Below are 15,886 nucleotides of genomic sequence, written 5' to 3'. Positions count from 1 at the left end.
GTAATAATGTAGTGAGAGAAGGACTAAGTAGAGTAAGGTTTTTCCCTTCTCAAAGGAAGGACTTTGTGGAGGGCTGAAATTCTGAAGGACCCTATATCAGTATTATTGAAAGTGCTCGCCTACAAACTGTTACTGGTCCACAACGACATACGGAATTTGCACAAGAAGGTAAAACAACTACCTCCCAAAGCACGCTGGTTAGTTCAGCTGATTTTTTTTTTTCCTGGCCAAAATTTCTCAGTGAAGAAAGCAGTATATTGATGAACATTCTGGCACAAGCTCCACATGTAATCACCAAGCTGTAACAAACAGTTCATAGAGTGGCATTAGCCTACAGACACGTTTTGAGTAGCACCATCTAGACTGCACTCACTTTTATTAATCTCGCTAAGCCTACCCTCACCTGTATGATGAGAATAAGAGGGAATGCTCTGGACACCTCGAATAATAATCTGATGCTCTAATGAGTTATAAATCTTGCAAAAATCAGGCACCAATGATGTGTTATTGAGTTATGTAGAAAGTCATCTGAAATACAGCAATATATAAAAATAAAATATTTTTTATTTGCTCAAAACGCTTGTTTTTAAAGGTAACTGAAATTAAAAATGGTCTGTTTTCCAATGAAGTTGTTAACATCCAAAACTTCATTACGAATTTATAACAAATTAAGAGTTTACAACAAATGTGGTCTATATACAGTCTTAGCTGACATTTTGATAGTAATGTATACTCTATGCAATGACATGTATTCTTTTTATCAGAGCATACTCTCCTGATCAGACACAGAAATACAGAAGTTACAGTGTTATTTTCATTTTTATCTATGTTCTAATATGAGATTTTAGTTTCTAGAATTCAAAACTCAAAATCGTTCACACAGATTTAGTGTTTTTTCATGTCTGGAGCACTTAGAAATTTTACATTTTATAAACTTTCCTTTGAAATATGAGAAAAACATGGAATCTCCTGAGTTACAGATGTAGCTTATACATTCTTTAAAAGTTATTTTTTAAAAATATCACAAATTAACCATATATATCCATAATAAACATCCTTGCTATTCACATAGTTCTTTAAGCAATATTCAAGTATATTTGTGCTTGTAAGTTTACATTACTTTAGAGCCTACTTTTAGCTTTCAATAAAACTGTATATCTATAAAGGTTTCTCAAATATTTAATAAATGAAGCAAAACAGTCATTATGAAAATATAAACTGCTATTATAGCCTTTTCATCTTTCATGTTTTTATGCATTTCTTGTCAACCATATAATTTCCTGTTCTTTAGGGAAGTTGATAAATTGTTGTCTTTGTAATCTCAACACTGCTGCTTTCTCAGCGGGCCATAAGAGTATACTGCAGGTTTTCTAACACATGGTATTCACTCTGCCATATCACTTGTAGCAGTGGAATCCAATAATGTTGGTATTCATCATTTCCAGTTATTTCAACTGCAGGACCACCTTAAAACACAAAGGGAGGGAAGGGCGGGAATCAGGTTATACCAGAATGATGCCAGTATCTGCTGAATGAGATGTTCTGAAATCTCTGAAGAAGGGGCTGGAGAACTGACAACAAGTACAATGCACAGAAGGCACAGGTCTGCCAGGATCCATGGTTCAGACTCATCTCACATTTACACCAGGCCCTGTCACACACCCCTTCAGACTTGTAGCCCCATCCAAAGGCAAGCCAGGCTACCAGTTTGTTACTGGGCATGTGGACCAGTCATCAAGGCACCATGATGGCCGAGCGACTGCAGAGTATGGAGGGAAGATGAAGTATACCACAGTTTCAAAAAGATCGAGCCAAGAAGATGGGTTAGTGGCAAGAGAGGCTGGTAAGAATGACTGACTTTAATCCTTGAGACACGATCACTAGAGACGACGCTCGGCAACAAGGAAAGGAACATACGCAACGTAGGGAATTATTTTTATGTCTTCCTCATGGCAGCAGTTTCTACTGTCTAAATACTATTTTTCACATTAGTTAAACACTCGGAATTGTTACTGTTACTTAGCCGTTCCTTTGTAAATGTAAAGCTTTTGGTCCTTCATTAGCTCTATTTTGTCTCAAGCTGATTTTTGTCATAATAACTACAAACCATATTTTGTCTCCTGTACTTAAAGCGATTTTCTACCATTTGTCCAGTTAAATAAGACAATCTTTTCTTCAAGACCATTAACTATTTTTAATCGTTAAATGTCTTCAGAATCAACTAATTTCACAACTCCAAGTTAAAAAAAATTTTTTTACCATTAATGAGCACTGCAGCAAAATAAATCTGGCTGTTAATTCTTTAAAAAAAATAACTACTTGATAAATTATGTTCTATTAATGTAAATTAAATTTATAATTAATGTGATATCTAAAACTAGAGAAGAACATATCAACAAAGTATCTTCTGTGCTTGACATAAAATATCAGGAACAAAAGAAATATTAAACATAAATGATTAGTTTTTCTTATATTGCTCTAATGGTATCAATCAGAACTTAAATATTTTGAACCATACAAAAAAATTAAAACACATACCTTATTAGCTGCTTCCAAGGAAGTTATTAGATTCTGCAGCTCTTCTTTACTCATTTCAACAGAATACGGCTTGACTTCACCATTTTCTTTTACATCTAGATGAAGGTTTAAAAGTGGCATTTGTAGTGTAGCAATCTTGTCACTAGAAAGTGCAAGCTGTTTAAAATGAGAAAAATACTAATTAATAAGTAGTATTAAAAAGGAATATATTAAATATGCATCAGAGCTTACGAACAACACGTTAAAGAAAAAAGAGTACTCCTGTTTGCTATGAAGTACAGGGAAATGTGAAAGGAATAAAAGAAATTAAACCCATGCCAAACCAGCATATATCTGAAGAACAGAAAAAGAAAAGAAAGTAGTTTAGGGAAAAAAGACAACCAGTCAGGATTTTATGGTAGGAGTAGAAATCTAGAGCAGCGTTATGGCTGGGAAGTACTGAATGGCTCCAATGCATCAAGAAACAGAGAATTTTAAAGAAGTGTAAGATAACAAGAGGATGAAAGTCCGTGTACAAAGATAAAACTAAAAACACTGGTAACTCTCAGAAATTAGATGCTTAAATAATGAGCAGCTAACTCTCTACTAAACTATTGAAAAATGTTATCAAGATACCATCTTTGATCAAAGCCACTCAACAAAAACATTTGACACTTTTACCTCTTCTACCTTCTGTCTAGAGGAAATGGAAGAACCAACTGTTTACGATACTAAAGCTTTTTGAAACAAGCATCATAGCTTCACTGGCAGATGGCAAAGAGAAACTCAGTTTTCCTGAAATCTGAGCCAGTAACCCCACAATAACTGAATTTTGGAGTGCTACCACTTGCAAAAATTTACTTGGGCAATAGTAAAGGACTCCCTCCCTGACAACCAACCTCAAAGGATCTCCCTTGTGGTACATACACTACAGGACCAAACAAACCTTCACGTAGCTCCTCCATCCTCTCTCCAAAATACAGGACCCATAACATCTGAGAAAGCATCGCCTTCAGGTTGTCTGCCTCATCAATAATTTTCCTCAATATTTCCAACAAGTGGTTTCTCAGCCTATGCTTGAGTACCAGCTATGAGAAGGAGTGTGCTAACTCAAAAAGAGGTTAAGATAATTTTCAGATACTCATGGTGGTTAAATTATTATTTCTTAGGTTGAATTGAAACCTATCTTATTACAAATCATACACTTTAGCCTTTGTCCTATTCGCCAGAGCCACAGAGCACATATCTATTCCTTCGTCTACATGACTTTTAGTCCTTTAATGACTTAAAGCTTTACTTAATTAAATTTATTATACTTGTAATTTACTATACATGGTTTAGATGTCTGCAGTGCACTTACTGATGCCCAAGTTAACACAAAGATGTAATTTTAATTATCTCTGATACATTTTTAGGAAAATGTATTCTCAAAAATACAGAAATTTTAGATATATAATGTTACAAAAAATAAATCTATTCAAAAAATGAAATAAAAAGCATAAATACTAATAAATATATTCTCACCTTTAACTGCCAATCAAAATCCTGTAGCTGTGAAGAGGAAATATCAACTATTTCTTCCAACAGAGCCTGCTTGATTTCATCTTTCCTACTTTTTAAGCATTTCATGATAGCTTCTTGATGAGATGAATTCAACTGATCCAACTGCTGAGATATCTATGAAAATAAAAATAGATGGTTAGAAAATAAGTGAAAGGGCCTTTCTGTTTATTTTTTTAATTAATTTTTATTGGAGTAGGGTTGCTTTACAATGTTGTGCTAGCCTCCACTGCACAACAAAATGAATCAGCCACACACATACAGATCTCCCCTCCCTTCTGGACTTCCCTCCCATTTAGGTTACCCCAGTGCATTAGGCAGAATTCCCTGTGCTATACAGTATGTTCCCATCAGTTGTCTATTTTATACATAGTATTGATAATGTATATGTGTCAATCCCAGTCTCCTAATTCCTCCTACCCCACCCCTTTCCCCCTTGGTATCCATACATTTGTTCTCTACGTCTCTGTCTCTATTTCTCCTTTGCAAATAAGACCATCTATACTTTTCTAGATTCCACATATATGCGGAATATGATATTCACTTTTCTCTTTCTGACTTACTTCACTCTGTATGACACTCCCTAGGTTCATCCACGTCTCTACAGATGACCTAATTTCATTCCTTTTTATGGCAGAGTAATAGTCCACTGTATACATGTACCACATCTTCTTTATCCATTCCTCTTTTGATGGACATTTAGGTTGCTTCCATGTCCTGGCTACTGTAAATAGTTCTGCTATGAACACTGGGGTGCATGTGTTTTTTTGAATTATGGTTTTCTCTGGGTATATGCCCAGTAGTGGGATTGTTTGGTCATATGGTAGTTCTATTTTTAGTTGTTTTAAGGAACCTCCATACTGTTTTCCATAGCAGCTGTATCAATTTACATTCCTACCAACTGTGTATGAGGGTTCCCTTTTCTCTACACCCTCTCCACCATTTATTGTTTGTAGATTTTTTGATGATGGCCATTCTGACCGGTGTGAGGTGATACCTCATGGTAGTTTTGATTTGCATTTCTCTAATGATTAGTGATGCTGAGCATCTTTAGGGCCTTTCTGTTTAAAATGTAAACAACAGTCACACTCTCCTTTCACATACCCTTTAAAATAGTAGTATGAATAAATGAAAAAAAAAAACTTCTATAACCATGAAACAATAAGATGAGGATGCATAACCAATAAACAAGAGGTTTTAACAAATTTTTGCAAAACAGAAAGTAAAAAGGGCTGACCAATGAAGCAGAATAAGAGTGAATACACTTGGAAACCACTAAAGCTGATATACCTACATTAATATATCAGAAAACATAGACTTTAAGAAATAGAGCAGGATAGCAAAAGGGTTGTTCAACAGAAATACATAACAATCATAAATTTGTGTACACCTAATAACACCGCTTCAAAATATATAAAGAACCAAAACTTGGAAGAAAAAGAGAAATGGGTAAATCAACTTTCATAATTAGAGGTGTTAACAAACCTCTCAGTAACTGATAGAAAGAGACAAAAAAATCAGTAAAAATATAGCATTGAAAAGCATTTTCTGCTTAACCTAACTACACATAGAACACTACACCCTACGATTGCAGAATACATATTATCTTCAAATGTATATTGGACATCCCCGAAAATGAACCATATGCTGAGCCATGTCACAAATCACAACAGATTTCAAAGGATTGGAACCATACTATTTATATTTTTGAGGCACTGTGTAATTAAATCATAACTGAAAAAAATTCCAAATATCTGAAAATTAAGCAACATGGTAACACAGTACTAAGTGACAAAAGAAATAAATCTTACATAAACACTTTCAGAGAAAAAGGAAAAAAGAAAAAAAAAAACAACTTCCTAATTCATTCCATGAGACCAGAATAAAACTTTATATTCTGACAAAAACATTATAGGAATAAAAAAATTATGGGCCAATATCACTCAAATATAGATGAAAAAATCCTAAACAAAATATTGGCAAATCAAACCAAAAGATACATTACAAAAAGATAATACATCATGACCAAGTTGAGTTTATTTTGGCAATGTAAGGTTAGTTTAACATTCAAAAATCAATGCAAGGCATCACATTAACAAAATAAAGGTGAAAATAATAAATTCAGGAAAAAAGCATTTGATAAAATTCAATACCTATTAATGATAAAAATTCTCAGCAAAGTAAGAATTGTAGGAAGCTTCTTTAATCTAATCACGGATACCCATAAAATCATACAGCTAACACACTAAATTGTGAAATAGTGAACACATACATTCTCTGTAAGGTCAGGAACAAGGCACTGCTTTTTTTTTGTCCTCAAAACTGTCCTGAAGGTATTAGCCAGTGCAATAAGGGGGGAAAAAAAGAAATAAAAGGTATTAAAATTGAAAAAGAAAATGATTGCATACAAAAAAATCCAAAAAAATTTATAAACCATTATATATAGTAAATAAATTTAGAAAGATTGTTGGACACAGAGTAAGTACATAAAAATCAACATTGTTACCACATACTAGCAATATGCAATTGGAGAGCAAAATTAAAGAACATCAGAAACATCAGTTACTTAGAAATAAATCCAACAAAATATTTGCAAGGCCTCTACACTGAGAACTACAAAATATTAGAGCGAAACTGAAGCTAATCTAAACAAATGGAAGGTTCTACCATATTCGTAGATCAGAAGGCTCAGTACTGTTAAGATGTCAATTCTCTCCAAAATAGTCTAGAGATTCAGTGCAATCCCATGCTATGCACTTAATGTCCCCTCAAAATTCATGTTAAAACTCTGACCTTCAAGGTGATATCGAGAAATGGGGCCTTTGAGAGATAATCAGGTTTAGATGAGGTCATGAAGGTGGGACCCTCATGATGGGATCAGTGCCCTTATAAGAAGCACCAGAGAGTTTGCTGTCTCCACCCCTACCTCCACAGCCATGTGAGGACACAGCAAGAAGGCAATCATCTGCAGCAAGGAAAAAAGCCCTCACCAGGGACCAGAATCAGCCGTACCTTGATTTTGGACTCCCTAGACTCTAGAACTGCAAGAAATTAATTCCTGTTATTTAAGCTACTCACTCCAAGGTATTTTGTTGTGGCAGCCCAAGCTAATACTCCCCATCAAAATTCCAGCAGGTTTTTTGGTTAAAACTGACAAGCTGATTTACACCTGAAAATACAAAGGATCTAGAGTAACCAAAGCAATCTTGAAGAAACACAAGGTTGAAGCTCTTCTACTACCAGATATCAAAACTTAATGTAATATAGCTTTAATTCTACAATAATTAAGACATTGCAGTATGGGCAAACATAGACAAACAGACTAATGGAGTAGAAAAAGAGTCCAGATAGAGAACCATACATATATGGTCACCTGATTTCCAAGAAAGGCTGCACAGCAATTCTATGGGGCAAGGATGGTCTTTTCAATAAATGGTACTAGGTCAAGTGGATATCATATGGAAAAATTTGAATGTGTCCCCTACTTCATACACAAATATTAATTCAAAATGCATCAATGACATAAATGTAAAAGTTAAAACAATCAAGCTTCTACAAGAAAGCATACAAAAATACTTTCATGGCTCTGGCACAAATATTTCTTAAACACAGCATTAATATCACTAACCATCAAAAGAAATACTAACAAATAGGACTTGATTAAAATTCAGAACTTCTATTCACCAAAAGATACTACTATTGAGACTGAAAAGGCAAGCAACATAAAAGATATTTAAAATACATATATCCAAGAACTCATATTCAGAATATCATCGAAATCAAAATGACAAACATACATAACTCCATTTTTTTTTCCAAGTGGGCAACCTACACAAACATGCCCAAATGACTTTTGACAAAGGTACAAAAGCAATTCAATGGAAGGATACCCCATGACCCTGCAATTTCACTTCAAGATGTCTATCCTAGAAAAGCTGGCCCATGTGTGTACAAAAAGACACATACAAAATGTTTGTAGCAGCACTATTCATAATAATGAAAGAGGCAATGACCCAACTGTTCATCAGCAGGGGGATAGAAAAATAAGTCCTACTAATTCCGATCACCAAATACTACAAGGGGTTAAAACACATAAACCAGATCTACATTTATGAACATTGGTAAATCTAAAACGCAATGTTGCAGAAAAATTACAAATGGATACAAACATTACCATTTACAAGTTACACGTTTAAACAGTTCAAATAATTGTATATATTGCTTAAAGATGCAAATATTCACACAATATAGAATACAAAACACGCACACAACTTCACAAGTGGTCATCTCTAGGGGGAGGGTGATATTTATGTGTATCTGTAATGCCTTGTTTCTAAAACACACACAAACCTGAAATACATAAAATAAAATTTTAACAACTGTTTAATTGTGGTAATGGGAATATAGGTGTCAGTTATATAACTTTCAGGTTTCTTCTTTATGATTTAAATGTTTCACAATTTTAAAAAACACAAACAACCAAAAACAAAACTACAAAAATCCAGAACTTCCACAGATTTTCCACTTACAATTATGAGGTTTTTATTGTTATCTATTATACACTTAATAATGATGGCCCTTGTTTTACATAGTGCCCTGAAGACCAACTTAATAAAAAAAAATCTGAACACAAATTTATTATTTATCATAAGGTATATAAATTTGGAATGAAGTTACCTCTTCATCAGATAAATTTTTACCAACTACAGCTTTGAAAAAGTTGGTAATGTCTTCTAGAACATGCATCCATTCTGTTGAATCCCAAACACTGTGATAATCCTGGTAGAGAGGAGGATGAGTTCGGCCACAAATGCCATCAATTATTTTATGAAGAAGCTGGAGAGAAAAAAAGAGAAATAAATGTAATTATAAGTAAAATTATAAAACAGATTTATCTTCCTTGTAGCACATAAATGGTGTTGGGAGAAGTTCATGTTATCTTCAGGAGCAGCTGAGGTTGAAAAGCAACTAACCTTAACATTATTTTATTAATTAAAAGTTAGAGCTTCACACACACACAAAAAAACAGACTTTCTGTAATTTTGTCCACCTTCAGAAGCTAAAATAATTTTATAGATACACTGTTGTTTCTCCAAAGTTCCTGAAAGAAAGATGGTGAATGTAAAAGTTTCTCCTTGGGATTCCTTAGACATCGGATTTATACCAATAACCAAAAAACAAGGTATGACTCTTAGATCAAAGTCTTTTAACTGTAGATCTACACACCTCTTCTCTCCGTTTTCCACAACACCCACACTTACTTCTTTTGGTCCACTCCAAAAAAGCCCTCGGTGCCTTTCTTTCTCTTTTTTATATTCCTTTCTCTCTACCTTACCTTAATGCCAGCAATGGAAACGCTAACACATATATAACTAAACACAGTAATTAAGACTGGATTTTGAAACAAAACTGGCTAGGCTGAATCCTATTTCCACCACATACTAGTTTTGCCAAGTTATTTAAACATTCTGTGCCTGTTTCCTCGTGTGTAAAACGAGGATATCATCTATCCCTATAATGTTGTTGTATGGATTGAAGAATACATGCAGATCACTTGGCACACTCCTGGCATTAAACACTGCTTGCCATTGTTATCCTTCGTCGTCTTATTATTATTATCATCATCACTATTACTACTACTACTGGTACTATGTTCCATGCCTTTAACATATATTAACTGAGTACCTACTATACCAGCACTATTCTAGGCAAATGATAAATACGGTTTTCCTTCTCAAGGGATATTTGTGTCTTGTAAGAAGCATACTTGAACCCAAACAACTTGGAAATGCATTTAAGCAGCAAGGCTTCCAACTCTTTTCTCCTGGATCATATTCCAGTCCATTTTAAGCAATAACTCCTCTATAACACCACACATATCGGAACAGAGATGAGCAACTGGTGACCCTACTTCCAAATGATGGCTAAAGCGCTACGTGAACAGAATTTTTAGTTATCATAAATTAACCAACATTTTCAACTTGAAATTCATTCAAAATTCTCTACCTATATTTCATCTTATCCCAAACTGTCCCCCATGCTAAAACAAAACTCAGAACTCAAACTGAAAAATAAGAGTGCTATCCTTTTGGAATATATTTTTTTAATTAATTCACAAATATGTAATGAGCACTTCATTCCAGTTACTAAACAAGTTAATGTAAATACAAAGAAAAATAACTATAACTACCATTTATAGAGCCCGAATTATGTACCAAACACTGTGCTGATCTTCACTATAACCCTGTGAAGTAAGCCTTGCTATTATCCTCATTTTACAAATGAGGAAACTGAGGATAAATAAGATAAGGTCCTACATATCAGAGCCTCAGTCCATTAGAGAAAACTAATATATCAATAAATAAATGTAATTTAGGATGATAGGAGTTATAATACAAGTTTACAGAAGGTACAAAACAGCACAGAAGAAGGAGGGGAAAGTATGTCTTAAAGGATGGTAGTTGGCCAAACAGGAGAAGGGCATTTCTAGTCACAAGCAGCTGCATATGCATAGGATAAAACTGTAAAACCACATGGCGCAATTTGGGAGATGACAGCATACAAAGCTGGAGAGGTGGTGGAGGCCAAATCACCAAGGGCCTTGTATACAGTGCAAAAGAGCTGAGACTTTAATGTGTGTTCAGTAGGGAAGCAACCTATTCACATATCTGCATTATGGTTCTATAAATCTGCCAACAGGTCGGGAGATATAAGGAGGGAAAAGGGAAAGAGGTGAGTCCAAAGGCTCCCATCTTCCATTTACCAGCAAGAGGTTGGCGGGGGCGGTGGGGGGGAGATTGTTACTGTTGAGGACACTCAAATTGGAGGCAGCAGGGAGGTAAAGAAGATGTGAAAAGGAGGACCAAGGATGATACTCAGACTTTCAGGTTGAATGACTCGGAAAGTGGCGGTGTCACAAACTAAAAATGAGGCTATAGCTACAGAAGGAGTAAGTCAGGGAGAAAGACGAGGAGCTCAGCCAAGGATATACTGAATTTGAGATACCTGTGGGTGTATCTAAGCAGCAGCCTGACACTCAGGGAAGAGATTTTTGGATCCAGAGATTCAGGAGTCATCTACATACCTGGCAGTAAAGGTTATGGGCCGTATCTTTGTAGTACGCAGGTAGAATGAAGACAGGAGCAGGAAGCTAATACAAGAGTCAAAGTCAACATATCTGAGCATCTGTTTCCACTTTGCCACTTATTACAATAGTCTGACAACTTTGGGTAAGTTACCCAAACCCTCTACTGACATTTTAGTTTCCTCATTTGTAAAATCAGAGTAAAGAGTTAAGATGGTTTTTCTTGATCCTGGTAGGATAAGTAAGTTTATTCCCCTCTATCTCCCCACACTATCCCCATTGTAAATGGAACAGAAAAGGAAGGAAGGTGGAGATTTGGGACTTATAAAAGCTGCCTACCACATACTCCTCTGTCACATTAGCAGGCTAAGCCCCTGCTCCCAACCTTCATCCATTGTAAATGGAACAGATTTGGGACTTATTCAAAGCTGCATATCATGGACACTGAAAGCCAGGCCACCATAGCCTGGGATCCAGATGTCAGGCCCAATGATAAAACTGAGCTTAGTAAACATTAATTGATTCTTTCCTTCAGCAAACACTGATTAAGAAATCACCTTGGGCCAGACATAACTCTCAAGAACTGGGGATATAAACAAAGTATCTACCCTGAAGGAGTTCCGAATAAAAGAGACCAGTGGCAAGAGGACCAGTTAAGCAGCTGTATTCAGGGAAGACTTAATCAGGCCTCAATTGTTGGGGCACAGAAAAAGTGGGAGTAAACATGTTAACATATTAATTACAATACAAAGTGTTAGCACTCTGAAGTCAGAGGGCAAAGGACCACAGTTCCTAGAGCTCAAGCTGAAACTCAATTTTGCATATATATTGCCTTTTTTTTTAGCTGTTGGCAAATTTCCTTAGGGTCATGAGACCTGGGGCACTAAGGGTTTTTTAACTTGAAAGTTCAAGGGAGGAAAAAAACACTTCTCAGTCAGATTTTCCTCTTACAGCAACCATTGGGTTTTCTTCCTTTCACACAGGTCACAGTCAAAATTTCTTTATATGTACTTACGGCCTCCACATTCCTCTCACCTTTCAAACTAAAAATTTGCTGCTGCCAAAAACAATACTTTAAACTGCCAGCGCCTTTGGTATTAAGACTAAACACAGGAGCATGGTATACAGAGACTCCTGCTCACCTGTCTAGACTTACATCTCCCTGCTCTGCTTCCCACTCTGAACTTCAGCCTCTAAAACTAGAGCAGGTCCTGAAATTTCCCTGGGGCTGGCTTTCTTCTTCTACCTTTGTACCTGCTATTCCCTGGCCGGAAACTCTCTCTCTCCCCTCTGCCCAGTCTGGTTCCTACTCCTCCTTCAGGACCCAAGCTAGAAATCTAGGCAGCCGCTCTGGAAAACCTTCCCTTGCCCCTTCAAATCTGGGTTGCTACCTCTCCCACAAACTCCCTACTGGATAACTCAGTTTGGTTTCCTTGTTAGATGACAAGGTCCACCAGGGTACAGGCTGCCTCATTCACCATTTTACCTTATCCCATCAGGGCATTCAGCACATAGTAGACTTCAATGAAAAGTCGTCTGAACAAACGAATAAGGCTGCTTTTTCCAGACTCTCATAAACCAGGTTCCTTCTTAGACTGGAGTTGCCAACGTATATGTCACCTCCTGAGGTAAGGTCCACCTTGGACCACCCTACCTAAAGTAAGTCTCCCAGTTTTGGTAGCATTTTTTTTTTCTCTGTCGCCCTCAAGGGGGTATGGTATGCCTCTCTAGGTCACCAAAGCACCCCAAACACCTGGCACTGTGCCTAGTGCATGGGGAGCGTTGGGGAGCTTCGTGCTGAATGAATGAATTAATGAATGAATGAATCGTATACGAGAGGTTGCAAACCACCCCGTCCAGGTTGTAAGTTTTCAAAGACTACGGGGCGACTCCACCCCCCGGCCCGGGTCACTTGGTCCCGCCGCTCGCGGGAGCGAATAGGTAGTCCCCACTCAGGTGCGGGCGCGGCCCGGCGGGCGTCTGCGTGCAAACCGCCCAGAGAGGCCACTGCAGGCCGGGACGCAGAGGTGGCGACCCAAGCCTCGGCCTCCGCAACTCTCCACGGGGCGCAGGGGGCGGGCCACCCGAAATCACACCCCTTCCTCCTCCTTTCTCTGGGAAGCGGGCGCGAGCCCGGCAAAGGCGTCCAGGTGGGACCTGCCCCGCACGCCAGGCCGTCCCAGAGCCCGGCCCCGCGCAGCCGCCCCTGGCGCCCTCCTCACCTGCAGGCCCAGCTCGGCAGGAAGCTTCTGTAGCCGCCACAAGGGAACCCCCTCTTCCGGCTCCATCCCTGCGAGTAGTGGGGCTGGGTCACATGACCATTCCTGGCGTCTCCTTTGAGGCCGCGGCTCGCTCACGTGACTCTACCCAGCTGGTCGGGGTGGGCGGGGCGGGCCTGGAGACGCTGGAGCCCTTGTGCGCTTGCGCAGAGATGGAGGCCTCGGTTTCCCGATGAGTAAGGAAAATACTTTCTGCCTGTTGCGACGTTGAAACGTTGGTTATACACCCCTATGGTATTACATGGAAGGCATGTTCGCGAATCTCTCAAAGCAGTTGGCAACTTTGTTAAGAGTTTTATTAAACTTTCTCTGCACAGAGTTATGGTTATCTTTCATTTCGCGGATTACAGGTGACTTTGATTCCCTTTTAGTTTTTCTAAATTTTCTATTCAAAGTTTTATTTTTAAATGATTTTATTTAAAATGCTAGATTATGATTCCATCTAGTCCCTTTAATTTTGGCTTGAAAATTAGCCAAATCTTACCTGAACTTATCCCCTTCTTTCAACATCTTGCTAAATGCAAGCAATAACAACCGATATACGCTGATAACAATCTCCTCCAATCGCATTGCCTAGAACTACAGTCTCAGTTGGCGCAGATTCTGCCTTCCAAATTGTCAAAGGCAGTGCATAACATGAATCCCAGCTTTCTGGCCTGCCGCCATACACTAAGCCAACTACATATTTTGGGTTATGTTACAGTACCTTCCACTCATACCAATTTCTGCATTGGTCAGGGTAGGTTGACTAACAAACTAACACCAAAATTTTAGTAGCTTAACATAATATTATTTATTTTTTCGTTATATGTATGTCAGTTTAATACAGGTATAGGTGGCTAGGTGGCTCTTTTATTCTCCAAGACCTCAGAGTTCTGTCTGTTCAGTCACTGGGGAAAGAGCATATGAAAGATCATAAAGGAGATATTTATGTGCCAAATCTAGAAATGGGGAACATCATTTCTACCCGTTTCTGTCAGCCAGAACCCAGTTTCATGGTAGCAACTAACTGTAAGGGAATCTGGAAAATACAGTTTAGCTGTGTGCCCAAGAAGGAAAAGAAACAGTTTGGTAAACACACAGTTTATGTCTACCACAGTCATGCTGTTCAAAAGACAACTGAGAATTTCTAATGCGAGGTATATCAACACTGTTAACGATCATTCTCTTTCACATTTTCATGTGGAACAATCATGCTTGATAGCTTATTGTTAAAGTAAAATATTAAACCAGGCTCCGACTAACATCTTGTACCTGCCTCAAATTAGTATTGATTCAGGTTCATATTAAGAGGAGGGGCTGAGAGGTTAATAATTCAATCAACCCCTTTTTGTGTTATTGCCACAATCAGGTTAGATTAAAATCTGTGATTCTAGAAGTTATATCTGAGAGAAATTAAGAGGGTGAAACTGGCTGGTTGGCTTCTTAGGTAAAACTCTGGGCTATACTAATTTAGAATTATTACAAGAAAAGGTCCAGTCTTCAGTTTTGTATGTCCCCAGACTCTATTTTGTCATTTCACTCAAGATATTGACTCACCCTAACTGAACTCTCTTACCAGAATGTTACACAATAGGAATTGCTTCTCCTTAGTGTATTCTCTCTTGAAGAAGAAACTTCCTTTGAGTCTCCTTTTCGTTAAATGCCATACCCTTATAATTGCTTCTTATACACTCTTGACCAAGATTTAGGAAATATTCTGTTCTAGAGGGTTACTCTGGGAATTTCTATCCCCCATCATTGTGGGTCAAGTCTTACTAGTAAGTTTCAAACGATAACTTTCTTTTGTCCCTAAATTCTGGGCTCCCTATTTTCACCCACGAAGTGACATTAGCTTCAGTAATTACAATTTCTGACAAATGTTTGAGAAATCCAGAAAAGCTATTAACTCATTATTCAGAGTTGAAGGCATCCGTTAAGAAAAGAAATTGTCTGTAGTTTTCCACATCTGTTTCTCAGTTCAAACCCGCTTTTCAGGTTATCCAACAACTTGAAGTTGACTAATTTGTTCACCTTAATTAGATACGTTGCAATATAGATGTGCTTAGTGATTTGCTTTGCAATCTACGTAAAATTATTCCTGTTCATAAATTGCTGAGAGCAAAGAGGCTTCAAGTTTAAATGAGTTTAATTACTATCTTATAACCATACAGGAAATATTGAAATGTTACATTGACATTGGTTCTATTAAATTGAAACACGTTGTGGATAGCTAATTTGTAAAGACTTGGAAGATACTGGGTTTTATTTTGTCTGTATAAACTCAGATTTGGCTGCCTAGGAAATGTCTTTTTTTTTTAACAATTTATTTTTATTTGTTTATTTATTTATTTGGTTGTGCCAGGTTTTAGCTGTGGCATGCGAACTCTTAGTTACGGCATGCAAGTGGGATCTAGATCCCTAACCAGGGATCAAACCTGGCCTCCCCGTATAGGGAGCTCAGAGT

General features: G+C 37.4%; 1 protein-coding gene across 4 annotated transcripts; it reads right to left on the bottom strand.

The window, feature by feature from the left end:
* Positions 1-546: 546 nt before the first annotated feature.
* COMMD8 (COMM domain containing 8) lies at positions 547-13,530 on the bottom strand. Of its 4 annotated transcripts, none has more exons than XM_082462513.1 (5): positions 13,384-13,530; positions 8,755-8,913; positions 4,042-4,194; positions 2,539-2,694; positions 547-1,466 (listed from the first exon to the last, which is right to left on the bottom strand). In XM_082462513.1, the coding sequence occupies exons 1-5, from the start codon at positions 13,447-13,449 to the stop codon at positions 1,446-1,448; spliced, it is 555 nt and encodes a 184-aa protein (XP_082318639.1). In that variant the 5' UTR covers positions 13,450-13,530; the 3' UTR covers positions 547-1,445. The 4 variants fall into 4 exon arrangements, with proteins under 4 accessions (XP_082318639.1, XP_082318641.1, XP_082318640.1 ...); XM_082462515.1 differs by lacking the exon at positions 13,384-13,530 and adding an exon at positions 6,350-6,404 and having other exon boundaries at positions 8,755-8,898; XM_082462514.1 differs by lacking the exons at positions 8,755-8,913; positions 13,384-13,530 and adding exons at positions 6,350-6,404; positions 8,345-8,379.
* Between the last annotated feature and the right edge of the window lie 2,356 nt (positions 13,531-15,886).

This window comes from Balaenoptera physalus, assembly GCF_965194825.1.
Source record: "Balaenoptera physalus genome assembly, chromosome: 5".
NCBI classification, from domain to species: domain Eukaryota; kingdom Metazoa; phylum Chordata; class Mammalia; order Artiodactyla; family Balaenopteridae; genus Balaenoptera; species Balaenoptera physalus.
Note: the sequence above shows the minus strand (reverse complement) of the source record. Positions and strands in the feature narration are given on the sequence as shown.

What these genes read in the sequence shown, in the direction of transcription:
- COMMD8 (XM_082462512.1), bottom strand. Translation starts at nt 13,449, where the DNA reads ATGGAGCCGGAAGAGGGGGTTCCCTTGTGGCGGCTACAGAAGCTTCCT. An exon ending in CTGCCGAGCTGGGCCTGCAG is followed by an intron (nt 8,914 to 13,383) that starts GTGAGGAGGGCG and finishes TTTTCTCTCCAG; the next exon opens with CTTCTTCATAAAATAATTGA. An exon ending in ATTTTGATTGGCAGTTAAAG is followed by an intron (nt 2,695 to 4,041) that starts GTGAGAATATAT and finishes CATTTTAAACAG; the next exon opens with CTTGCACTTTCTAGTGACAA.